The sequence below is a fragment of the Kogia breviceps genome, chromosome 12 (assembly GCF_026419965.1).
Source record: "Kogia breviceps isolate mKogBre1 chromosome 12, mKogBre1 haplotype 1, whole genome shotgun sequence".
NCBI lineage: Eukaryota > Metazoa > Chordata > Mammalia > Artiodactyla > Physeteridae > Kogia > Kogia breviceps.
In genome coordinates, this window is record NC_081321.1 from 87,910,249 (window position 1) to 87,936,394 (window position 26,146).

Sequence of the window (26,146 nt, forward strand, 5' to 3'; positions counted from 1 at the left end):
ATTTCCTTCATTTATTTCTGATCTGATCTTTATGATTTCTTTCCTTCTGCTAAATTTGGGGATTTTTGTTCTTCTTTCTCTAATTGCTTTAGGTGCAAGGTTAGGTTGTTTATTTGAAATGCTTCCTGTTTTTTAAGGTCGGATTGTATTGCTATAAACTTTCCTCTTAGAACTGCTTTTGCTGCATCCCATAGGTTTTGGGTCATTGTGTCTCCATTGTCATTTGTTTCTAGGTATTTTTTTATTTCCTCTTTGATTTCTTCAGTGATCACTTCATTATTAAGTAGTATATTGTTTAGCCTCCATGTGTTTTTTTGTTTGGTTGGGTTTTTTTTTTGTGGTATGTGGGCCTCTCACTGTTGTGGCCTCTCCCGTTGAGGAGCACAGGCTCTGTACACACAGGCTCAGCGGCCACGGCTCACGAGCCCAGCTGCTGCGCAGCATGTGGGATCTTCCTGGACTGGGGCACGAACCCGTATCCTCTGCATTGGCAGGCGGATTCTCAACCACTGTGCCACCAGGGAAGTTCCATGTGTTTTTATTTTTTACAGATCTTTTCCTATAATTGATCTCTAGTCTCATAGCGTTGTGGTTGGGAAAGATACTTGATACAATTTCAATTTTCTTAAATTTACCAAGGCTAGATTTGTGACCCAAGATATGATCTATCCTGGAGAATGTTCCATGAGCACTTGAGAAAAATGTGTATTCTGTTGCTTTTGGATGGAGTGTCCTCTAAATATCAATTAAGTCCATCTTGTTTAATGTATCATTTAAAGCTTGTGTTTCCTTATTTATTTTCACTTTGGATGATCTGTCCATTGGTGAAAGTGGGGTGTTAAAGTCCCCTACTATGATTGTGTTACTGTCAATTTCCCCTTTTATGGCTGATAGTATTTGCCTTATGTATTGAGGTGCTCCTATGTTGGATGCATAAATATTTACAATTGTTATGTCTTCTTCTTGGATCGATCCCTTGATCATTATGTAGTGTCCTTCTTTGTCTCTTGCAATAGTCTTTATTTTAAAGTCTATTTTGTCTGACATGAGAATTGCTACTCCAGCTTTCTTCTGATTTCCATTTGCATGGAATATCTTTTTCCATCCCCTCATTTCCAGTCGGTATGTGTCCCTAGGTGTGAAGTGGGTCTCTTGTAGACAGCATATATACAGGTCTTGTTGTTGTTGTTGTTGTTTCTTTTGTGGTACATGGGCCTCTCACTGTTGTGGCCTCTCCTGTTGTGGAGCACAGGCTCCGGACGTGCAGGTTCAGCAGCCATGGCCCATGGGCCCAGCTGCTCCACGGCATGTGGGATCTTCCCTGACTGGGGCACAAACCTGTGTCCCCTGCATTGGCAGGCAGACTCTCAACCACTGCGCCACCAGGGAAGCCCCGGGTCTTGTTTTTGTATCCACTCAGCCAGTCTGTGTCTTTTGGTAGGAGCATTTAATCCATTTACATTTAAGGTAATTATCGATATGTATGTTTTTATTCCCATTTATTTAATTGTTTTGGGTTTGTTATTATAGGTCTTTTCCTTCTCTTGTGTTTCTTGCCTAGAGAAGTTCCTTTAACATTTGTTGTATAGCTGGTTTGGTGGTGCTGAACTCTCTCAGCTTTTGCTTGTCTGTAAAGGTTTTAATTTCTCCATCAAATCTGAATGAGATCCTTGCTGGGGAGAGTAATCTTGGTTGTAAGTTTTTCTCCTTCATCATTTTAAATATGTCCTGCCACTCCTTTCTGGCTTGCAGAGTTTCTGCTGAAAGATCAGCTGTTAACTTTCTTGGGATTCCCTTGTGTATGATGTGTTGTTTTTCCCTTGCTGCTTTTAATATGTTTTCTTTGTATTTAATTTTTGATAGTTTGATTAATATGTGTCTTGGAGTGTTTCTCCTTGGATTTATCCTGTATGGGACTCTCTATGCTTCCTGGACTTGATTAACTATTTCATTTCCCATATTAGGGAAGTTTTCAACTATAATCTCTTCAAATATTTTCTCAGTCCCATTCTTTTTCTCTTCTTCTTCTGGGACCCCTGTAATTCGAATGTTGGTGCATTTAATGTTGTCCCAGAGGTCTCTGAGACTGTCCTTAGTTCTTTTCATTCTTTTTTGTTTATTCTGCTCTGCAGTAGTTATTTCCACTATTTTATCTTCCAGGTCACTTATCCGTTCTTCTGCCTCAGTTATTCTGCTATTGATCCCTTTTAGAGTATTTTTAATTTCATTTTTTGTGTTGTTCATCATTGCTTGTTTCCTCTTTAGTTCTTCTAGGTCCTTGTTAACTGTTTCTTGCATTTTCTCTATTCTATTTCCCAAATTTTGGATCATCTTTACTATCATTATTCTGAATTCTTTTTCAGGTAGACTGCCCATTTCCTCTTCATTTGTTAGGTCTGGTGGGTTTTTACCTTGCTCCTTCATCTGCTGTGTGTTTTTCTGTCTTTTCATTTTGCTTATCTTACTGTGTTTGAGGTCTCCTTTTTGCAGGTTGCAGGTTCTTAGTTCCCATTGTTTTTGGTGTCTGTCCCCAGTGGATAATGTTGGTTCAGTGGGTTGTGTAGGTTTCCTGGTGGAGGGGACTAGTGCCTGTGTTCTGGTGGGTGAGGCTGGATCTTGTCTTTCTGGTAGGCAGGTCCACGTCTGGTGGTGTGTTTTGGATTGTCTGTAGCCTTATTATGATTTTAGGCAGCCTTTCTGCTAATGGATGGGGCTGTGTTCCTGTCTTGCTAGTTGTTGGGCATAGGGTGTCCAGCACTGTAGCTTGCTGGTCGTTGAGTGAAGCTGGGTCTTGGCGTTGCGATGGAGATCTCTGGGAGATTTTCGCCATTTGATATTACGTGGAGCTGGGAGGTCTCTTGTGGACCAATGTCCTGAAGTTGGCTCTCCCACCTCAAAGGCACAGCACTGACTACTGACTGAAGCACCAAGAGCCTTTCATCCACATGGCTCTACCAGGGAGAAATTCCAGTGGCAGGTATGGGTGACACATCCTCTTCTTTAGCAAGTGGCAGCCTGGCAACTCCTGGCCCGTGGTTCCCGGGACTGTCACGGCTTCATCCGCTGGGACCCCTCCAGAGCCGTCAGCCTCAGTGAGGCTGCCCTCCCCTGGGGCTCCGGGGCAGTTCCGTGACGGCGGAGGGAAGAGACCCCGGGCCAGGAGTTCCAGCTCTGCAGAAACGCAGGCCTACTTACTAGTTTTTAAGCTAATAATTTTGTTACCTATATTCCTCCAAAGGTAAACCTCTTTGGGTATTTTATTGTAGTGGTATTATGACCTCATAGCATTAACACATTTGATGTGCTTCAACCCATTAAGTTATTATTTCCAATTCTACAATTGTCACATCTTTAAGCTCCCTTAAAAATGTTGAAGTTTTTCATAGCTTCCTTTCTCGTTGGCATGACCAAATGATCCAGGCTCATCTTTTACATTTCTTGCCTCAGACATGGAATCAGCCATTTTTCCAAGACTCTGACTCCTTCAATGGGAAATATATTTAGAACGTTTGGGAAGCGTTTTAAATGGTGGTCTCCTGTCTCTAGTTTCCCTCTCTTTAAAAACATTCTCTGCCTTTATGCCAGTGTCTGATGATCTTTCTCTAGTGCAGACCTGATTATGTCCCTTACTTGATGATAATTGTCCATGCTGCATCATCCTCCACAGGTTCAAGTCTAAGCTCCTTAGATTGGCACACAGGACCCATTTTTTGCCTACCTTTGTGGTTCACATTTCTATCTACCTTTCTAGCTGTCTTTCCTGGGCACATACTGCCCTCCAACCATGTCACAGCATTTTGTAGCTTTCCAACTGAGCCATGCATTTTGTCTTTATAATTACATGTTTGCGACCATTTTCTATTCATTGCCAGAAACTTCTTTTTCTGCCTTCTTTGGTTTTAACTGAGCATTTTCTGGGTATCAGTGACAACTGTGGGCAGAAATCAATTCAGCCTGAATTCAGGTGGTTCCAGAGTGAGTGGGGGGGATCCCTTCCTGCCACAGTAGCTCCAGGCACCCTACTTGTAGATTACTTATCCAGATGTTTTATAGTTCTTCCTGAGTCACCTTCACTGAAACAAGACAATGTAAGGTAAACACAGTCTTATTGGACTATTTATCCCCACACCTTTCAGAGGTGCATTGAATGTGCTCCAGCAAAGTTTGTTGAAGTAAATAACTATGTAATTAACAAATGAGTCATTAACAAACATAAGGTTGGACTCATATCTTTACTATGATATAAGATCCATGAAGGCAGGAATATTGTTTAACATTTGTTTGTTTATTGTCAGCCCTCCCAACAGCATGGAGACTCCAGGAGGTGGAAGGGAGGGGAGGAAGCTTGTCTATCCTGTTCACCTCTGAACCTCTGCCTAGAACACACTGATCATATATTGGCTGAAATAAAGAAAGTAAGAAAGGAGAGAGGGGGATGAAAGGAGGAAGGGAAGGGAAGGGAAGGAAGAGTGAGTCTTCCTCAGCAGAGGTTTCTCTGCTGAAGGTGGTCCAGGCCTAGACCCACACATAATGCAACTCTACAGTATAAATCCACAGTTGGAGATTTTGATAGAGGGCATATTGTCTTCCAGATTTCATTTTTAGAATTAGTTGCACAGGGCTCTGACTTTCACTTAGAACCAGAGTGTTTCAGTGCTGTGCAAAGTGTGAAACTCGTGTCTGGTGACTTCACCGCACAAGGAAATCCATCATCTTGTGCTCTTGTGGGTCTGTGTCACCTGCTACCAGTCAGACCAGTGGATGGGCCATTCATAGGAATCAATAAATACTGTCCAGAGACAGGGATGACAGCAGTGAGCGAGAGGGACAGAGTTCCAGCCCTCCTAAGGCTTGTGTTGTGGAATGGAGAGGCATGCAATGAATAAGGAAACAAAACAAACAATTTTAGGTGGTGGTAAGTTCTGTAGAGAAAACAGAACATCAGACAAGTAAATAATTACAATAAGGTGAGTGTTAGGATTGGGAAGTACAAGGCACTATGGAGATAACAGCAGTGGGGGCAGAGCATTCCGGATGACCTGGGAGCGATTCACCCTGCACCCTCCTCTTCTATGCTGCTCCTTCATCCATTCCAAGGGCTTCAGAAGCCACCAAGGTCTACACATCAGTGCCAACTCCACGCTTTCAGGGGGCTGCCTTCCGGTCATTGCCACTGGGCTCCTGGGAAGTTTTATAAGCACCTCAAGTCGCCTCTGCCTTTCTGCCACATCTTCCCTCCTCCTGCCGTCAGACAGTCTCTGTGAATGGTGTCAACAGCCCAAGTCAGAAATCTGTACATCACTCCACCCTGCCCCTCACTGGGCATATCCAGCTAACACCAAAGCTGATAGATGTGATCTCCTTAGTATCTCCTGAACCAGTCATGTCTTCCTGCCCCCATTGACATATCCCTATTTCAGGGAATCCATCCGGACTCCTCCCCCGCCCCATCAGTGACCACCACCTCTAGCAACCAACCCCCATCCTGGTGTCATACTGTGGCCATACTGGTATCTCCAAAATACAAATGTAGTCCTGTATGCTCAAATCCCTTCCAGGATGGGATTAGCATGACCTTCCTGACCTGATCCTCACCTACCTCCCAAAGAAATTGCCTGTTACTCCTCCCTCCCGTTCTATGTGCAGCCATGCCAGGCTCCAGACCCCAAACATACCACAGAGGCTCCTATGTCTATAACACCCCTCAACCCCCCTGCCTGCTGAATCCAGTTCCTGGCTTAGTCATCAATTCCTGGAGGAGGCCTGCCTTGACACCAGCCTCTTGGGCTCAGCTTCACATCCCCACTCTTGGTTCCCACAGTACTCACACTTTCTCCACCGGCCCCCTGTGTATTTGTTTTGGAGGATAGGAGCTGGGTCACTCATTGTTGCGTCCACAGTGCCTGTGAAGTGCAAGAGTGCTACACTGCACCCCAGTTGTCCTCCTCTCTAAAAGTGGGGACAACAATAATATATGTTAGCTGTATTGTGAGGATCAAATGAGATAATGCGTGGAAAACACCTATCACAGTCAATACATAAAGAGTAAATGGTAGCTACTATTACTATATGATGTTGTTCATACTGAATCTAAACAAACATTTTATTGAAGTTTGAAATACATTCAGGAAAATACATAAAATCATAAGAATACAGAGCTCAGTGAATTTTCACAAATGAATGCACCCTTGTCACTGGCCCCCAGATAGCACTATTTTATTTTATTTTATTTTTCTTTATTGAAGTATAGTTGATTTACAATGCTGTGTTAGTTTCAGGTGTACAGCAAAGTGATTCAGTTTATATATATATTCTTTTTCAGATTCTTTTCCATTATGTTATTACAAAATATTATAGTTCCCTGTGCTATACAGTAGGTCCTTGTTGTTTATCTACTTTATATATAGTAGTGTGTATCTGTTAATCCCAAACTCCTAATTTATCCCTCCCCCACTTTGCCCTTTGGTAACCATAAGTTTGTTTTCTATGTCTGTGAGTCTGTTTCTGATTTTGATTGGTACGTAAGTTCATTTGTATCATCTTTTTAGATTCTACATGTAAGTGATATCATATGATATTTGTCTGGCTTTATTTAGTGTGATAATATCTAGGTCCATCCATGTTGCTGCAAATTGTATTATTTCATGCTTTTTATGGCTGGGTAATATTCCACTGTATATATGTACCACATTTTCTTTATTCATTTCACCAGTTGATGGACACTTAGTTGCTTCCATGTCTTGGCTATTGTAAATAGTGCTGCTCTAAACATCAGGATGCATGTATCTTTTCGAATTAGAGTTTTCATCTTTTCTGGATATATGCCTAGGAGTGGGATTGCTGGATCATATGGTAACTCTATTTTTAGTTTTCAAAGGCACCTCCATACTGTTCTCCATAGTGGCTGCACCAATTTAGATTCCCACCAACAGCAGATAGCACTATTTTAAAGCTCAAATGTTACCTTCTCAGAGAGGCCCTCCCTTATGTCCCACCCCCTACCTAGCACTCATGATCAGACATCCTAAATAACCTAATTATATATTTTATATATTATCTATCTCACCTCACTCCAACATAAACTACAGGAGAGCATGACTTTTTTTTTTAGTCTATTTTGTTCACTGCTATATCCTCAGGTCCTAGAATAGTGCTAGGCACATAGTAGGTATGCAACAAAAATTTATACTAAAGAATGAATGAGTAAGTGCTTATATTCATTTCTTTGAGCTTCTGGGTGCTGCAGCACTGTCATGTCTGAGAAACAGTGCCCTCCCAGGTTAGACAGTGCAGGGCAGGGACCTAGCCTAGCCTGCGCCCTGAACTGTGCACACACACGCATCTGCGCGGCCCACATATGAGTTCTTCCCCCTCACTCCTCCCTGGCGAGTCTGGCCCATCCCCCCCAATTTTGCATGCATAATAATTAAAATAAGAATAATAGCAACAGCCATAATAATAGTCTCATCCGCCCTTTGGAGACAACCCGGCCCCTGGCATCCCTCAAGGATTTTCCCAGGGCCTGAAGCACGGGCTTCCCCGCAACCACCCGAAGGCACCTGGTCAAGCTCCCTGCCAAGTCTTCTACCTCCCAATGGGCCCCTGCAGCTGGCTGATGGAGGTTTTTATCATTCGCTCCATTCCGTCCAGGGAAAAACTGAGGCTGCGAAAGGAGAACACGGCCTCTCTGATCTCCTGACTTGGAATCCCGCGGTCTTTGCCACCACGCACACCACGACCACGGGCGGTGATCACCACCGTCACCTTTGGTTGGTTTCATAGCCCCCTTCCCTTCGCCAACCATCGCGGCCGGAAAGAATGTGCCCGGCGCTGCTCTGGGCTCTGAGCAAACGGCTGTGCACGGTGTTCCTGCAGGAACAAACGGGTAACGAACCAGGCAACAGCCGGAGCAAGAGGGGCGCCTCACACAGTGGTCAGGCGCACTCCGAGGAGGCGACGCTAGCTGAGATCAGGGTGGTGGGGAAAAGCCGGTCACGCGGGGACACGTCGGGAGGAGGTCGCTGGTGAGGAGAGTTCCAAGTAGAGAGAACAGCGAATACTCAGCCCCTTTTACATCCGCTACCTCGTTTAATCTTACCCCACACTTTGAGAGGGGACACTTTGCCCCATTTTACAGACGAGGGAACTGAGGCCCATAAAGAGTAAGGCATTTACCGAATGGGATTCGAACCCAGCTCTCTGAAATACGCTAAGCCCGGACTCTCCCGCCCGCGTTCCGCGCCTCCTCCTTTCTTCCGCACCGTGACCTTAACTCGGCACGTGCTGGCCCCTCGCCCCCCACCCCAACATTGTCCCACTGAGGAGGGCAGACTGGGGGGCTGTCGGAGGGACCGCGGAAGCCGCGCCCTGCTTGGGGTCCCGGGTTAGAGACTCCCTCGCCCTGAGTTAGGGACCCCTCCCGCGCGCCCCGCCCCTTCCGCGGCCGGGCCGGCGCTGCCTCTGTCCATGGTCAAAGCACCCGGGTAATCCGCCTTTCTCTTCCGCCCGCCGAGCCCCATTCATATTCTAATCACAGCGCGGCCGGCCCGCGAACGGCCACTTTATCGGGGCCCGCGGAGACGCAGCCGGCCCCCCCACTTCCACTTCCAGCCCCCCAGCTCCTCGCCCCCCTCTTTCTGCACTCTACACTCAGCCTAGGAGGGGGTCCCTGGGAAAACCACGTCCCCACTCGCAGGCCCGGGCTTCTCGCAAACTTCGTGGCTGGCTGGGGGCGGGGGCGGGAGGAGGGAGGAAGGGACCGAGACACAGACAGACTGACAGACAGAGTTACGGGAAGAGGCGGGGGCTGCGGGGAGTGTCAGAGAGACCAAGGGGGATAGAGACAGAGAGGGGCAGAGTCCTAGGGAGAGACAAAGAGGTGAGGGGCCAGGGGCTGGACCGAAACGCACGCAGCCCAAACCGGAGACACAGAGGGACACAGAGGACGAGGGAAGGACAGAGGGAGACAGAGACAGGGAGGCAGGCGGGGAGAGGGGCAGATACACCCAGAAGACAGAAAGTTCTGGAGATGAGTCAGCGCCTCACACCCTCCCTGCCAAGCGGCCTTCTCGCCGCCTGGGGTGGGGGTGGGGTCTTAGGGCTGCAGCTCCCCTTCCCCTCCCCCTTTCAGCGCTCTCCTCTCCCCCACGCGTGTCCGCGGATCCGCGTGGAAGGGAGTCAAGGCTTACCTCATCCCCAGGGCTCCCATTCAAAATCTAGCCCGGGACCAAGCTTGGGGGGGCCCAGGAGAAGCGGGAAAGGAGTGGGGCCCACTCGTGGCCGCGTAGGCGACTCCCCTGGCTCCTCGGAGTCCCCTGCCCACCCCCCAAGCCTGCGCCGCGCCTGGCCGGATCGGGGGAGGGGGGCAGGGGGGAGGGGGCCACATCTAAGCCAATTTTGATTTCGCCTATAATGAGTGCCGGGCGAAGGCTGGAGAAGGCCTCTGGAACTTTAAATAAGAAAAACGTTGCTAATGCTATAATAGAAGGGGGAAGTCGGAGGGCTGGGATTGCGTCGCTCTGAGCCCCCCTTTTCGGAGGCGGCTTTTCTTATTCAAAACAGGCCCACAATGGGCTTCACAGTGCGCCTCGCCACGGCCCCATCTGACGAGCGGCCATTCATCAGGCCGGCTGGCCTATCAATGACATTGCTCCCATCGGGGCTCCTATAAAATGATGCTTTTTCCCATGAAACATCCGCAAACATTTTGACGGGTTTGGCTTTGCCCGGCTGGATTACTGAGTGTCCCCTTGCTCGCTCGCTCTTTCTCTCTCCCCCTTCTCCGAGCTCTCTCCCTTCTCTCTCTCTCCTCTTTTCTTCTTTCTCTGTTCTCCTTTCTCTTTCTGCCTTTTCCTTTTCTTCTTTATCCTTCCGTCCTTGCACTCTCTGCGTCTCTTTCTCCTTCTCCCCTCCTTCCTCCCTTCCTCCCTGGGCAGCTCTAGCACAGGGGACCCCCAAACATCAGGACTTTTGGGGGGCGCCTGTGCTGTCCATGGGAAGAGCATGCATTGTGGGTTACTGGAGGAACCCGACATGGATTCCACAGGTTAGTCCTACTGGTGGGGGTTGGGGGGAGACATTGGGAGGGAAAGAAGAGGTAGAAGGGGAACTTCAGCAAGAGTCGCAAAAAGTTCAGAAGGGTCAACTTGACAGCGGAACCCCAGGAAATAACGGAGCCTGCAGAAGTTTTCAATCCCATGCGATGTGCGATGTCTGTAAGCGGATGCGTGGAAGTGTGCGCGTGTGTAAGCGTGTGACTGTGTGTGTAAATGTGTGTGCGCGCGCGAGCGCTGAGGAGCGCGCTTTTGCTAGCCCGGGACACAAAGTTATGTAAAGATTCGCTGGCTCGAGGCGAGCTCGAGGTGCCACTTGCAGAAACTTTGCGAGCCGACCGCCCCCTCCCGGGCCCGGCTCCTCCCCCGGTTTGGGGGCCCCCGGAATAGCGGTGCGCTCTGGAGCTGGTGGCTAGGGCCAGGAAGCCGAGCGGAACGCCCCAGAGGCGGGGGAGGGCGACGGCTCCGCACAGCGCCTGGGAGGTGGGGACAGAGGCTCCGACTGGTGGAGATGCGCAGCTGGAGGGAGTGGCGGCGGCGAACCCGGTGGTCCTGGGGAATCCGCGCCCGGTCTGGAGGAGGGAGACCCGGGCCGTCCGAGGCGGGGTGTAGCCTCCTTGCCCGGAAGGGGCACCCGACGATGCGCTCTGCTCGGGGATTGTAATTCTGCTGAAGGGAGGACAAGACGCTGAGCGGCTGGCGAGGCCTGGCGTCTGGGTCTGCAAACTGCTCGGCACTTTGGGGTCTGTTGGCTGTGGGCATCAGGTTTTGGGGTTGCGGCCGTCCATAACAACAGAGAAAGCAAGCCAAGGAATCTCTTACAACGAAAAAGCCCAGCGTCTCGGTTATTTCTCCAGTAGAGTCTTCGTCACCTCCCAGTTCTAGCGCCTTTGAAGAGCCGCCAAACTTCTAGATCAGAGTTATGCTCCCTATGCCCCTTCCAGGTGAAAGAAATTCTCTGGAAGTTCACCTCCTCCCCCAGCCGCAGTCTTCCAACCAGTGCAGTCCTATCCCTGCTTGGTTGTAGCCTTGGAGTTTCTTGGGGAGAGGCAGAAACAGGGCAGTGAGAGCAGCCTGGGCCGAGGCAGCAGCTTGACGCGATGCTTGAGGGGATGCCTACGAGCATCCGCTGCTGGACTCTGCAGCGCGGAGCAACAAGTGCCTTCCAGCCTCTGCCATCCCCTAACACACGCGCGACTCCTCCCTGAGCAAAGAAACACCACACGATTGTTTCCCCATCTCCACTCCGAAGCAGGCTGGAAATGGGTGTGGGGTGGGAGTAGGGGTCATCCGGGCATTGCCCCAGATGGTCTTTTCTTCCGTCCTTGCAGAAAGATTTCCAGCCTCTCCTGGCTTCTGCTGGGGCCCTGGTGGACAAGACGCCCACCCCCTCTGGCCAGGGGTATCTTTGATTTTCCAGGGTAATTGTCTATCTCTGATCTCAAGAGCTAAGTCCTTCTCCACTGCGCTCCCCCGAGTGGGTGTGGGTTCCCTGGCAGTGGGGAAAGGCTGAGCCCCCGCAGAACTCCTTACTATGTGCAATGACAAACGAAGGTAAGGAGAGGCGTCGCCTGCCACCCGCCCGGCTGCGAGTGCGCGGCCAGCCCTGCTGGATCCTCTCCACTGGCGGTAAAGAGGGCGCCCAGAGAGGGAAAAGAGACCCTTCCTGCATACTGCTATGCCAAGTGTTAGTGCCGCTACGCACCTCCTGGGCACCCAACTTTAGAGGTGAATATCCTTGAACAAAATTAAACCCATGTCTGCATGGTTTGCGACCAAGTATTTGCAAGGGGTCCACGTAGGGACTTGGGGTCTCCATGCCCCACAACAGCCATGGCCCAGCTGAGGCTCTTAGCCACCCCTTCCACACGACTGGAGCTTCTCGGTGCGTTCTGGGGAGAGCTGCGGGGTTGTGGAAACGTTCTGTTTTCTGTCCTCTAGCTAGTGGTCGTGGAGACACCTGGTCACTTACAGCAGACACCCCCAACGGGTTCTGAAATCTTTTCTCCCATCCACTCCCCTCCCCTTTTCGAAAATGTTAGACATCCCTAGATCGCCATCCTGAACTCAAAAAGTTCTGGGAAACGGCAGCGTGAAGAAATGACACGAGGCGCACCAGGTGACATTTTTCACTCGGGCTTGCAAAACCGACAGGGGAAGTGCGGCTCGGCGCGGTCCGGTCCAGGACCTTCCCTCACCTCGCTTCCAGAGAACTTAATCCAATTAGCTTTTCTTTGGAGTTTCCCTTGTTATGTAAAGGTCCTTTCTCCCCGGCTTGCTGAGACCTGCGCTCCTTGGAGCAGTTCGATTCTGCTCCTTTTACGGCAGATTGCGCGCAAATCTTACGGCAGAACCACGAATATTATCGTTATTATTATTTTATTCCGAAAGGGCTGGAACGATCGATTCTCAGAAAGTGCTGGGGCGATGTCCGGAGCGTCCGGGGCCGGAGAGGCCGGCGGGCCAGGCCTCCGTCCCCTCCTCTTAAAAGGAAAAGCCCCGCAACCTGCCTCGGGCCCGGGAAGACAGTTTTGCAGGGGCCGGGGCTCTAGTGGTCCGCCTGGGGGCCCCTTCAGCGTGACCTGCGGAAACGCGCCCCTTTGTTCAGCGCACCGAGGCGGTAATATATTCCTCGAGTTTTCCCAAAATACTCAACAAGTGTGAGGGCTTGAGACAATGCCCCGTCGGAGGAGGCCGGGGAGCCGGCGCGCGCCTCTGGGCCCTGGGCTAGCCCGCCGCCGAGTGCCACAAAGCAGAGCTCCTCTCCCAGGAGGCCCGCAGCGCGCCCGGGCTCGTGGAGGAGGCGGAGGCCGCAGGCGCACGCGTGGGGCGGTCGACGCGCCCTCCGCCCCGTGCGCGGTTTGCAGCTGCGTCGCTCCCGGCTGGCGCCTCAGCCCCGCGCCGCGCAAAGTCTGCGCCGAGCTCCGTGTGGCCCGCCCTCGGCACGCGGGCCGCCGCCGGCGCCTACGTGTTCGTGGCCTGTGGCTCCAATCCTGGCTGTCCTTCCCAGACGAGCGTTGCTCAGTTACTCAAGGTACCTGGAAATTCGAGAACGAGGGGCGGGGTGGGGGGAAAGTAGGTAGAGTTTTAGGCCACGGAGAACTTGTACGAAGTGGGCCGGGGCCAGGTTGGTCGCCTGCGCAACGGAAGGGTTGTTTCTTGTTAAACGGGACGGCTTCTTACAGAGGGGCACTGACGAACCCGACCTGGAAACTTCTGCCTCTACCGCTTTCCGCCGCGACCTCTAAAACCCAGAGCGGCCAAAGCACCCCTAGAGCCGGATTTGAGCTCCCTGGGCCACAACGGCGGGAAGGCACTCTGGTCTACAGGCCCCCGGCTCAGCACAAGGCCCGACCTGGCTCCGAGGGCTCGCAGGTGGGGACCTTCAGTGGCTTTGGCGTGGGGCCGGTGGGGCAGAGAACGCCTGGGTGGGAGGAGGCCCTGGGCCTAGGAAAGCCGCCGTCTTCTCCAGCCCCAGGACCCGGACTGCGAGCTCGGGGAACAAGGGGTCGGATCCCCGCGCCCAAATCAGACTGTCTCGCCCTCCCCGGCCGTGTCTGTGTGTGTGTGTGTGTGTGTGTGTGTGTGTGTTGCCGGTAAAGGGGGCATGCTCGCCCCACCTTCGCCACCTGCCAAGTGCCGACGTCTGGGTTTGGCATCAGGGTCAAGTAAGAGCCGCGTGGTCCCCAGGTCCCCAGTCCGGGTGGCTGCAGCACTAGCCAGCGCGGACGCGGCGTGTAGGCCGGGCTCGGGGAGCCCCGCACGCGACTTGGTGCGGCGGCCCGGGACAACGCGCTTTCCCACCCGGCCTGTAGGTCCTGCAGACCCGGAAAAGTTTGCAGGGGCCGCCAGGCGACTAGGCCCTGGGATTTCCATAGCTGCGCCCGCTCCCCTCCCCAGCGCGTCGCCATGGAGACTGCTGGAAGTTGGTAGTGGAAAACAGACCCAGCGCAAAGCAAAATATTATGAGTGCAGTTGGGGTGACTTCAGGGGGGGCAGGGGACCGGAGGGCATGAGCGGGAGCCAGAGGCAGAGGCGGACAACAAAAGGCCGAGTACGAGGAGGAGAGAGGAGTTTGCACGGGGCCTCCCCGCCGCTGTGTGAGAGCTGGACCATCCTGCTTCCCAGAGGCGCCGAGGTCTCTAATTTCTCTCCAGCAGCTACACCTTTTCTCAGCCCGCCTGCGCGCCCTCTCTCCCACCCCTCCTCCTCCGGGTTCTCGTCCAGCCTCCCTCCCCATCCCCAAGTTAGGCGCCAGCTGGGCAGTGCGCCTGCCCCCCCTCCCCCGCCGCCACGAGCCACAGGCTCACCAACGCGAAAGGTTCTGGCTTTTCTTCCCCACGACCCGTGGGTCGCCCCAGATGAATTTCTCATCGCCCCCCCCCCCCCCAAACTGGATCTGAAAGGGTAAGGGGTTAGGATAAGGCGGGTAAGAGAAGAGAAGGAGGTGCCTGGTCAGAAATCTTGGAGGGGTGGGGAGGGTACTGAAGAGAAGATACTCCGGATTTTTTTCTCCTTGGTACAGTGGGGAAAGCTCGGGGTTATCATTCTGACTCAGCCACTTGTAATGATACTTTAGGTAAATCTTCTAGCCTTTACAAGATTAATTTTAATTGCCTGTAAAATGAAGGGTAAGACAGCTCACAGACTAGAATTTTCTGACAAGTTAGACGTATCCCTCTTTACTATAGAACCCAGGTTACCACTATCTGAACTATGATCCATTGCACAATTAGTGACTCTCTCCCCAAACTAATAATATACTAAAATATTTTTACAAGTCATTTAGGATTTTAAGAGTCAAGAACCTTGAATAACCCCCTTTTGAGGAACGGTAATTGCCTTTCTCAGTTACACCTGAGGTGCGTTCCTTAAGGCGTTAGATTTTATGGGGCTGTACCCGGCGTCAACACTGAAATGCCTCTGGGTGATGAAGTCAGCATCACAGACCCCCACAAATGCTGGATAAGAAGCCACACTGGCCCATGTGGTGAGATGTTGCTATCAAGAGTACACCAGACTTTACCCTCCGTTGCTCAAGCTTTTAGGAAGAGGTGAGGCTCTTCTCACAGCTGGCCACCCCTCCTGGTGATATGTTCAGCAGAGGAGTCCTTCCATTCTCCCCAGACTCTGTCTCCTCATCTGTAAATGAACGGATTGGATGTAAAGATTGCCACGGTCTGTCTGAAAGTTTATGACTAATTTACATGACCGTGTCTGTGATATCTGCCTGGTACTAGGTTTATAAAGTAGTTCATCACACATTGATCCTCACAAGCGCTCCACGAGAGAGGTATTTTTGTGACCTGCATCAGGCACAGCGTTTCTCTTCTATTTCCAACACTGCAAAATCGTGATTCTAAGTCAAGTTGATGTGTGTGTTTGCCTTGGTGTCTGTGCAAAAAAAAAAAAAAAAAAGAAAAAAGGCTGAAAAGGTATGGAATGGTGACATCACAAGTTGGACGCCAGACAGTCAGGTCTCCACTTGCATAGACCCCGAGAGCCTGCCCTGCCTGCTGTAAAGGTTACTTGGGACACTCTTCAGCTGCCCCTCCAGGGATGCACAGCTCGGCAGGATGGAAAAGGCGGTGGTGGGGGAGAATCTCTGACGTTGCTTCTCCCCACACCCACTCTATTTGAGATGTCTTTGCAATTTTATCAAGGTTAGGGGAGGGAGAGAATAACTCAAAGACAGATAATTTAGAGGTGTCAGGTAAAAGTTTAAAAAATTACTTTGAGTGAATTTATCTGAGGTTTTATTCAGTCTCACTCACTGAGCACCTGTTGGGTGGCAGAGCCTGGGGATGAATAAGGCCACAGTCCCTACTATCAAGGACTTTAAAACGTTTTGATGGGGGAAGGCATGGACATATTGAGAGTGGTGAGCGCTACAAGGGACAGAAAAATAGTGGCCCCTTGGGGCCTGGAGGAAAGGATGCTCTCTCTTGTTGAACACCCACCATGTGGCAGCCCCATTAACAGGCACTTTACCACACATTACTCATTGAAACCTGACAGCAGTTCTGCGTTGTCCCTTTTTAGGATGAAAGAGGGTCTGGAACTTGCATAAGGTCACAACTTGTACGTGGTAGAGCTAGATCAGAGGCCAGGCTGGGAAAGCCCATTTCCCTCGCCCCACGCTGCCTGCTTCAGCTGGTCACTGGTAGAGCGCTAGCCTGGCAGGGCTTGGTGATGACGCTGGCCGCCAGGTGGATTTGAGTCCCACTTGGTGAGAATGGAAATGCATGGATGAGAGTGGAGGAGCAAGGAATGTTGTGTCTTTGAGCTCCAGAGAAAACGTCTCTGAAGTTGTCATATGATTCTGGATTTGAAGAGGATTTTAAATGATGGCAGTGGTAGGAGGCAGTGCATCACAAGGGTTGAGTAGAGTATAGACTTTGGGCAAATTTTAGCTTGTCTCATCCATTCATTCCATAATTCTATGTGTCTTCTACGTGCCCTGCATTCTGCTAAATGCTGAGCTTTAAAATGCCATCTCTGCTCCTCTGGAGCATAAATTCTAGACAGACAAACAGATAAACACAAAAATAGGTAATCTCAGCTAGTGATACATACTACGAAGAGAAAACATTATCTAGATTAATGAAGACAGAGTGTGGTGATGGGGAGGTTGCTACCTTTCACAGGGTGCCTTTCTGCCACATGAAGCTGTGTGTCTTTGGTCTGGAAGCTAGGTATTGCTGAGCTTCAGTTTTCTTACAGAATTGATAGAACCGTCTGATAAGGCTGTTGTGAGTCTGCAATGCGAAAGTGATAATAAATAACATATATTCAATACTTACTATATGTTTTCACCTTGCTAAGCATTTTAATTTAAATGCATTATCTAGGTAATGCTCACAACAACGCTCTGAAGAAGGAACTGTTAACATTTGCAGTTTAAAGGAGGAAACCAACAGGCTCAAAACTGAAAAGTTTCTGAGCTCTAGATGTTGGGCTGTGAGACATACCTTGACTGCATGGGAAGCAGGATGGATCTTAATTGCGTGTGCCAAAGTTTCCTGAGACAGAATGCAAGTAATAAATCTAAGTTTTTGTTTTCATTTTTAAAGCTAATGTTTGTCAAGTGCCTTTCACATGCCAGGCATGTACTAAGCACTTTAAATTCATTATTAGTTGTGTTTTAAAATATATGTTAGGGGTACTATTATTATCCATTCCATTCTATGCAATGGGAAGTGGAGGCAGATAAAGGATATCCTTGAAGGGGGTAAGTACCCTAACCTGCAGTGATCCGCACTCTTAGTCACAAGGCTATACTGTCTTTCTCTTCTTTTTTGTTTTAGCGAGGGAGAGGGTTGTGTTGGAAAGGATGTCCAATGAAAGTGTATATTATTTTAGCAAAAGCATGCAATTTTCTTCCTGTAAGGAAGTGTTAGGATAGTCTTTTATACTGTGAAGCCAAAATTGTAAATTATCGTTGGCAAAAATAGGGACATAAAGGGACACATCTTTACTGCAGATGTGAAATGCACTGTAGTCTTCTTGGGGATTCATTTGAAGTTTAGTTACCATTCGCTTTGTGTCTGTGATTGTCTGGGCTTCATTCATGCTCACATACAGACATACCTCAGCCAGAATAAACTAATGAGGCAGAAGCCATTAAGTACTATGATTATATATGTAGCCTTTTGGTAATTTAACAAACCATATATTAGAGCTAGAAGTCATTCACAGATATGTGTTCCCCTATGGCTTCAGGTAGATGTGGGTGTGCTTTAATGAAAAGAACATGGGCTTTGCTATCAGATAGACCCAAGATTTAAATCCCCGCTTGGTCACTTGCTAGCTGTGTGACCCGGGGCAAATGACCTAAGTTCTCAAGCCTCAACTTCCTTCTTTGTGAAAAAAATCCACTCTTTACCTTCTAGGGTTCTTAAGAGGATATACTGGGGAGGAGGAGGTTGTTGGGTGAAATAAGTGAAGGGGATTAAGAAGTACAAACTCCGGTTATAAAACAAATAAGTCACAGGGATGTACTGTAACAGCATAAAGAATATAGTCAATAATGCTGTAATAGTTTTGTGTGGTGACAGATGGTTACCGGACTTGTCGTGGTGATTGTGGTAATGTATTTGTCGTATCACTATGTCATACACTTGAAACGAACATAATATTGTATGTCGACTCTACTTCAATAAGAACAAAAAGAGGATATAATGAGATTGTGCGCTTTAAGTTAAGCCTGGCTCCTAGAAATTGCTCAGTAAATGGCAGACCTAACTACGATTGAAAATAATTATCTGGCCTTCCTGTGCCAAATCCTAGGTGTCTAGTTGGGAAAAGGGGATAAGAATGCTGAAAAAAATTTAGATTGTTTCAGCATATCTAGATGTTTTTTGTACTACGTGGACATAGTCTCAATTCTCATGTCGAGATAAATCATTCTCTTCCAAAAGGTTTTAGGCTGAGGGATTCATGTCATTTTCATTTCTCTACCTTTCCCATGAACAAGGCATTTTATGTGCTTCTGTTTGCCATGGTTTCACCCTTGCGTTTTCCAGTTTGTTAAAGGGAGTGGAAAATGTGTCTTTGTAGAGGCAACACCTGTTGACTGGGATTTGAATCCTGCAAGAGAGTTAGTTCCATGGAGATCTCAGAGGAGACGTATGGTGCACACGTCTGATGAAGGCCCCTGCACAACCCCTGACGCCCTCCCAGTTCTAGAACGCAATGGCCCACGTTCTTCATCCACTGCCCTCCCCCCGCTGCCCAATACGTGTAGGCATCACTGTTTTATTAAAGACTGAACCATTTTACACTTGACTTTCAAGAAGGGGAAACCAGTTTCAAGTGAGTCTTTCTCAGGAACTCGTTTTAGCAGGACCTCGTTTAGTTCTTTGGCCTTTCTTGCGTATTTTTCTAACGTGAGGAGAAAATGTCCATTTGTTCCGTTTCTGTCTTTATAACTTGATTTTATCTACAATTGTGGTTTTTGGGTTTTTGAAATATTAACAGCTTTCTTTAAGAGAGAGAAAGATCATAAAAAGCAGAAAAGAAAGAATGAAATTCAGCCCTTCAGTTTTCAGATGAATAGGATCTGAATTTAGGCAACCAGGGCTGAATTACCTGTGCCAGTAGATTACGTGGGTTCTGTGCTCAGATCTGATCCTCAGAGCAGAATTTCTTTAAAATAGATATATAGTTTCCACTTTTGTGGTTGGTTAATCCTCAGTAAAATGTAAAAGCATAATCTGCCTCTGAGCAATCAATAGTTATTAGTAGACAGGTGAACCTGGACGTTTTGGGTTTATATTGTTGTGATTGTTTTGCTTTAATTCAACGGGATAATAAGAAAGCCTTTGAAAAGGCTTCAACCCAGTGAAGGTTAGTTAGGGCTTAGTGCCCTGCGCGTTTTCTGACTACCCAACTGTGCTGAAGGTCAGCATTATTTAGACACAGCCTAAGTGAGATTGATGAATATAGCAGATTTTTATTTAATTGGAAGGGAGAATTACTACTTCATAAGCACTGATCTCCTAAATCCATCATGTTGGAGAAAATGCAGCATCAGTGAACATGAGGGAACTACTCCTGAACTAGGTTTTGAACTGTCATTTGAATAATCTAAAGAGTGATTGGTGACTGCTAATTACACCGCCAGCAACCAGTTTTTGAGGCACGAACGCATTTTGTGGAGAAACTTACGTTAACACGTTTGTTTTGAATCTTGTGACGGCTCTGAAGTCATTTCAAGCTAATATTAGACTTTTGAAGAAGGAGGCGTTTCTTTGAATGTTACAATTACAGAGTTTATAATTTTTTTAAAAAGCAGGGGTGATATTTGAGCTCCACATCATCTTTTTCTGAACGATGAGTCTAAATTTGGGGGTGTTGATACATGTGATGTATTTATAGTTTGTGAACTGGTTCTCAGAGCTTATGGGTAGGTGAAATTCCTATTGAAGTTGCTGGGGTTTTGTAAAGTTCCAGAATTGGGCCCGTGGCATAAACGCAGATCTGTTTGTGGTGGAATTGATTGATCACCTTAAATATTTCGCCATGTTTTCTTTCTGGTGTTCAGTTCCACTGCTGATAACAAATGTAGAGTGGGGGCAGGGGGAGAGTTTGGGTGCCTCTATAAGTTCTTTGTTCTACCGAAAAGAAAATCAAGTAATTCTGTATCATTCTTATATGGCTACAAAAAAAGCTAAAATTTCTGTTTCTAGGAGTTTTTTTTTTTTTTCTTTTACTTGATGGCTCCTTTTACAAAAACAAAATAGTTTCTCCACAAAGCATTATTAGACATCATAAAAAAATAAATAACTTTGGCTGAGAAAGCCCTGGGAGTTTACAAGGAAGGAATATCCCAGAGGGCTTCAGGCCCTCAGTTAAAATGTGAAAACTTTTAAGCATTGGAAAGAAGATTTCTAAAGGGTTGAGCTGTTGTTGTGAGAGGGCCTTTGGTCTCCATGAACTTTTATTTTCAACTCAGTGGGCAGAGTTTTTGAGGTTGCTGTGGTTTGGGTAGGGGACCTTTTCAGAAATGCCAGGCTTTTAGAAAAAAAAAAACACAGCTTTTCTTCTAATCAAGGCTCCGTTTTAAAGTTTGAAAACTTTGCTGTGATTAGAAGAATGAATTATTTGTCTGCTTCGTTGGGGTTTCCTCTGGGTGCCCAGGCTGCAGGGCGTTCTCCGCCTGGGCTACCTTGCAGGGCACTGCTGAGGAGGCACTGGCAGTGGGGAGAGCTGCCTGCCCGGACCTGGTCTCACCCGCAACAGGCGTGAGCCTCACTCAGGCTGGCTGAGCCCCGAGCGTAGCAGGGAAAGCGTGCAGGGCAGAGAGGTCCAGAGGGGTCCAGAGAGAGCCAAGAGATGAGGAACCGAAAAAAAGGATTCCCTGTGGGTCTGTGTTCTGTTCAGAGTTTTTCTTGGTATTGAGACATGTAAAAAAGCAGAAGAAAGGAAAAAAATACCGAAGCCGTATGATTGTACATGGTACCTGGAGACTACATATTGATACATAGATTGTTGTTGAGAAGGAAAGAATGAAGGAAAAGGGAATGAAGAGAGAAAGAAAGGAAAGAAGGAAGGAAGGAGACAAGGGAGGAAGGAAGGGACAGAGGGAGGATGGGAGAGAAGGAGGGAACTACACAAATTATTTTGGTAATTGACGGCAGGCTGCCTTAATGAATTATTTTCAAAATTATTAGTTGCTTTTTTTAAAATCAAGTGACTCCCTTTTTGAAATCGGGTAGCAGACTAATAACATTTATAATCTTTTCCAATCACTGTGCTAAATGCTTATGCATGTTAACTCATTTAATTCTCATACCCAACCGATGGCATTATTTTCCGCATCTTACAGGAGAGGAAACCGAGGTACAGAGAGCCTAGGTAACATGTCCAGGCCAAATGGCTAGTTTCAAATGAGGATTTGAGCACAGATTATTCTGATTTCAAAGCCAGGCTGCCTCCTTGCCTCCTAAGACCTGGAGTTAGAAGGAGGACCTCAGAGATGTCCATCCTAGCTCACCTGCTCTGCTATATAACGAAGTTCAGGAGGTCAGGTCACCCCTAATCCTGGGGGAGGTGGCCGCTCATGCTGCGGTTCTCTGGAGCACAGTGTCACGGTGTCAGTGGGCTTCTGGCTGTCATGGGCACCTGGATGTGACTTTGGCAGCAGACTGCTGACTGAGGACACCCACGGGGGCTCCTTCCTGTGGGGGCACCTTCATGTCAGGTGTTCCTTTCATCTCTAATTGTTCTCAGAGCTTCTGAATTCAGCCTGGAACCACTACTGGGGAGGTATCCCCCGCCTGCCAGTTACTGTGGCAAACTTGACATCTTATATCATCAAAGGCTTCATACCTATTTACTTACAGACATGATTTTCCTTACGATAGGTTAAGCATAAAAACCTTGGGTGTTAAAATAACAGCCCCTTCCATTGCATAGCATGTCACAGTTTGCAATCACTGTTACAGTCATTTTTCAAAATATTTATTTATTCATTTATTTATTTATGGCTGTGTTGGGTCTTTGTTGTTGCGCATGGGCTTTCTCTAGTTGCGGCGTGCAGGGGCTACTGACTGTTGCCGTGCGCAGGCTTCTCATTGTGGTGGCTTCTCTTGTTACGGGGCATGGGCTCTAGGTGCACGGGCTTCAGTAGTTGTGGCATGCGGGCTCAGTAGTTGTGGCATATGGGCTTAGTTGCTCTGTGACATGTGGGATCTTCCCAGACCAGGGCTCGAACCCGTGTCCCCTGCATTGGCAGGTGGATTCTTAACCACTGTGCCACCAGGGAAGTCCACTGATGCAATCATTAATAGTAGGGAGTTTGCAATCACTGATACAATCATTAACTGCTCTGGCTATAGAATCCCATAGACTTAGTGAGAACCGGCTTTGCCATGGGCTAGAATGTATGAATTCAGCAAGTCACGTGACCTCTCTGAGCCTCAGTTTGCTTGTTAGTAAAGTGGGATCATGCAGAGTACCCACCTTAGAGGGTATTGTGAGGATTAAGTGAACTAATGCATATAAAGGGGTCCACACAGGGCCTTGGCATGTTGCAAAAGCTCAATAAACAGAAGGTGCTTCAAGCACTTGCTTCTCCTTGTGTCCCCCTAGTAGCTTCCAGGACCTGCCTTCTCCCCATTCCCCTTTCTGCCCCTTCCCCCAGGACTGCATAGGAGAAGAAAACGTTTTATACACCACTTCCACTGTGTTCAGTCTCTACAATACATAACCTCATAAACCTGTGATCTGGGCAGGATCATTCCCATCTTATACTCAGTGAAACTGCCCCTCCGTAGGATTCAGTCACTGTACGTGCATTGGTTCGTACAGCGAGAGTATCCGAACTCAGGTTGTTATGGCACCAAAGCTGGTCCTGCTTTCTTAAACCAGGCCATCGCCATACCAATTAAAAACATGCCGTTGTAATGAAGCTGTTGATGGTTTCCCTCCCACATAGAGCTCTGACTGTCTTAACTTTGCCTCACGGTGCTCTTATCCACGTGGGCCTAAAGTGCACATACTTCCAATCCTCGTTTTCAGTGTTTACTTGGTGCTTCTTCCTTTGTTTCTCAAGATTTCCACCTGTGTCATTATTCTCTGTGCTTAGCGCAGTGCAAAGCATCTTCCAGAGTGTCTCACACAAGTCAGCGCTTGATGAGTATTTACTTAAGACATAAATCAATTCCTCCTTCATATTCTGAGGAATGCTGCGTCTCTTTTCCTGCTTTCTAGGAAGCCTGGCTCAAGGCTCCATGCAAGCAAGTATTTGGTAGATTAACTGCAGATGAACTGGCACTCTTGAGCCCCTGTGAGCCAGGCATGGTGCTGGTGCTTCATTCATTTCTTTCTTTCCCTCCCTCCTCTCAGCCCTTCCTCTTCTCTCCTCATTGATCTGCTCTTCTGTGCCAAGCGCCGTCCTAAGCGTGGGGAATAAGGTACAGTCAGCTCTTAAGGAGCTTATATTATTTCTCCTAATCCTCATAATAACCTCATGGGGTAAGTATTTTTAATATAGGAGGAAAATTGAGGTCCATGAGGTTAAGTAATTTGCCCAGGGTTGCAGAATTTACTTGGTCCCTTGTAAGGGGAGGATTAGAATTAGTGTCCTGCCGGCTCCCAAGGCCATGCACCAAGAGATCCAAGAATCAAACAGAAAGAATGATAACGGGAAGGAACTAAAGAGTAATTCCTGGGAGGTGGGCATGATATAAAAATTATAATAGCTACGACTTATATAGTGCTCACCATGTAAACATTCTCTGTGCCTTATTCACTTAATTCTCATACAAACCCCATGAGGTTCTATTATTACCACTCCCATTTTGCAGATGAAAAAAAAAATTGAGGCTCAGGGAGGTTGAGTTGCTCACCCAAGGTCATACTTCAAGGAAGTCAGACTTGAACCCGGCAGCTGAGCTCCATGGTCTGTGTCCCTAACAACTACATTGTTATTCAAACAGACCAAAAAAGTGCCTTAGTTATAAACAGGTGCCTGGGACTCACAGCGCTTCCATGTATTTAGAACGTGTTCTGTGCCAGGCACCGTGCTGTAAGTGCTTTCCATGCATTTGTTCACTGCAGTCTCACACCACTAAATGAGGTAGGCACATTATTATTACTCACAGTTTACACAAGGGGACACTGAGGTTTAGAGAACTTGCCCAAAGTCATTTCACTAGTAAGTACTAAGGCTGTAATTCAGACCCTTCGCCTGTAGCTAGTTACGAAGCCCACATGCTTACTCTTCCTTCTCCTGGGTGATTCTCAGGAAATGACCCAAATGAAAGAAAACATTACCTGCACCAAGTTGTCCATTAAAACATTGTAAAAAATAGGAACATCGGCTCAATGGAACACTGGGCATGTATTAAACAATGATGAACGTAAGGACTGTAGCAACAGAGGGGAAATCCCCACCGTAGAATGTTGAGAGGAAAAGGAAGAGAAATTGTACATTCCCTGAGATTGCGGTGCACAGGTGCGCACAGGCGCGCATGGGGCTGGGGAGCAATGCAGAAAAAGGACAAGTAGTTCACACGTCAGAGGGGTGGGATCGTGGGTCACTATGTTTCTCTTTTCCACGTTAAAAAGTATAATTTCTTCGATAGATTAACACAGGAAAGAAAAAAGCGCTTTGCTTAAGAGAAGGATATTTTGTTGGTTTATCTCAAAAGTGCAGGCTAGTTTGAAGTTTCCTTGGGTCCGGCAGCCAGGAGTGCCTGACTCCTGAGTTTTCAGAAGGGGGAATCCACATCCTCTAATACAGGGGGTGAGAAGAAATGAAGAAGATGTAAACAAACAAAAACCTAGGAAAGGCAGTGATGTCAAGAATCAAATAATACCAGATGATGTGCACAGCGAGTAGCCTCGGCTCCAGTCATCTTTTTCAGATTTTCTATGTTTTAATAATATTGTAATAATAGCGATAGAAACAAAGAAAAAGTCTGCCAACATTGGGTAAGGGTAGGTATGCCCCCATCCCCACCGAGAAGTGGAGGGGAAATGAAATTTTTACAACCTGGTTATGCAATTATGTACATTAACTCTGGTGTTCCCAGAGTTATTTTCAGAGCAGAGATGTGCTTTTACATGGAATTTATCTTCGACAGGAGATGGCACTGAACACCTTAGCTTTAATTTTCTCTAGTCTCTGGAGACGGTTGGTGAGTTCATGATCTGTGAAACATCAGCATTGGTGTACCTTCAGGGTTCCCTCGCTAATTCTTGTTTATTGCAAACAATGACACCGTAATTAACCTCTTTGCCCGCTTTAGAGTTTTCCATATTGAGTTTTCCTGAAGTAAGAAGGAGCAGTAACATTACTGAGCACATATTGTGTGTTTGGTATTATTTTAGACACAGCTTAGTGCTCACAGTGAGACTTTGAGGCCTGTGTAATTGTGGGTATTACAGTATAAGTTAATGGTTAGGTTAGAGTCAGACTCAAACCCTGGCTCAGCTGCTTACTGGCTGAGTGATCTTGGGCCAGTCATTGCTCTGATGATGATGTTGACGAGGATGATGGTACTTCATTGAGAGGCCACGTTCCAGGATGTGTCATTAGTGGGCTCACTTGCATCATGCAGCGATTGAGACCCCAGCTGATGAAGAAGAGACACGGGGACACTGGTCACATGGATCGGCCAGAGGAGTGGATACAGTTAGCTAGAAGAAGGGCAGAGTTCTTATCTTTTCTCATCTCACTCATCTGTTCTGGTTCAAGCATCGAAGACTTAGACTCTTGCAGTGGCCTCCTACTAGGGGGACCTTAAGTCCCAGTTTGCCTGGGACAATCCTGGTTTACACATATGGTCCTGGCAAAATTATTACTAACACTGCTTTTCAGTCTCAGAAATGTCCAGGTTTAGATGATAAATGATATGGTCTCCTGCTTCCCTTTCCCTCCCCACTAAAGTTGTTTAGCAGCCCCCGATGGAGCTGCCCACAGAACTGATTTGTTTATGCCACACTCTACTCAAAAACGTTTAGAGGTTCTGAACCACCTACTGAATAGAATCCGGACTCCTTAACCCAGCCGTGAGTACAGAGGCAGGGCTTTTATGTGCACAGGCCCCTTAGCATGTTACAGAGTGCTAATTATACAGGATAGT

General features: G+C 47.9%; 1 protein-coding gene and 1 long non-coding RNA gene across 7 annotated transcripts in view; one reads left to right on the forward strand and one right to left on the reverse strand.

Annotated features, from left to right (window-relative positions):
* Positions 1-4,272: 4,272 nt before the first annotated feature.
* LOC136792218 (uncharacterized) lies at positions 4,273-9,301 on the reverse strand. Its single transcript, XR_010835688.1, has 3 exons — positions 9,189-9,301; positions 5,829-5,949; positions 4,273-5,258 (listed from the first exon to the last, which is right to left on the reverse strand). It is a non-coding gene; the product is annotated as an uncharacterized lncRNA (long non-coding RNA).
* A 303-nt stretch (positions 9,302-9,604) lies between these two features.
* Positions 9,605-26,146, forward strand: part of RFX4 (regulatory factor X4) — a 161,319-nt gene continuing 144,777 nt past the window's right edge. For 3 of the 6 annotated variants that reach the window (XM_059082001.2, XM_067010031.1, XM_067010032.1), the window contains exon 1: positions 9,698-10,045. In XM_059082001.2, the coding sequence (XP_058937984.1) occupies positions 10,003-10,045 (43 nt within the window). In that variant the 5' untranslated portion in view covers positions 9,698-10,002. Of the gene's footprint in view, positions 10,046-12,997; positions 13,087-13,361; positions 13,428-26,146 lie in introns of those variants that run through there. The other 3 variants (XM_067010034.1, XM_067010036.1, XM_067010038.1) reach the window with 3 other exon arrangements.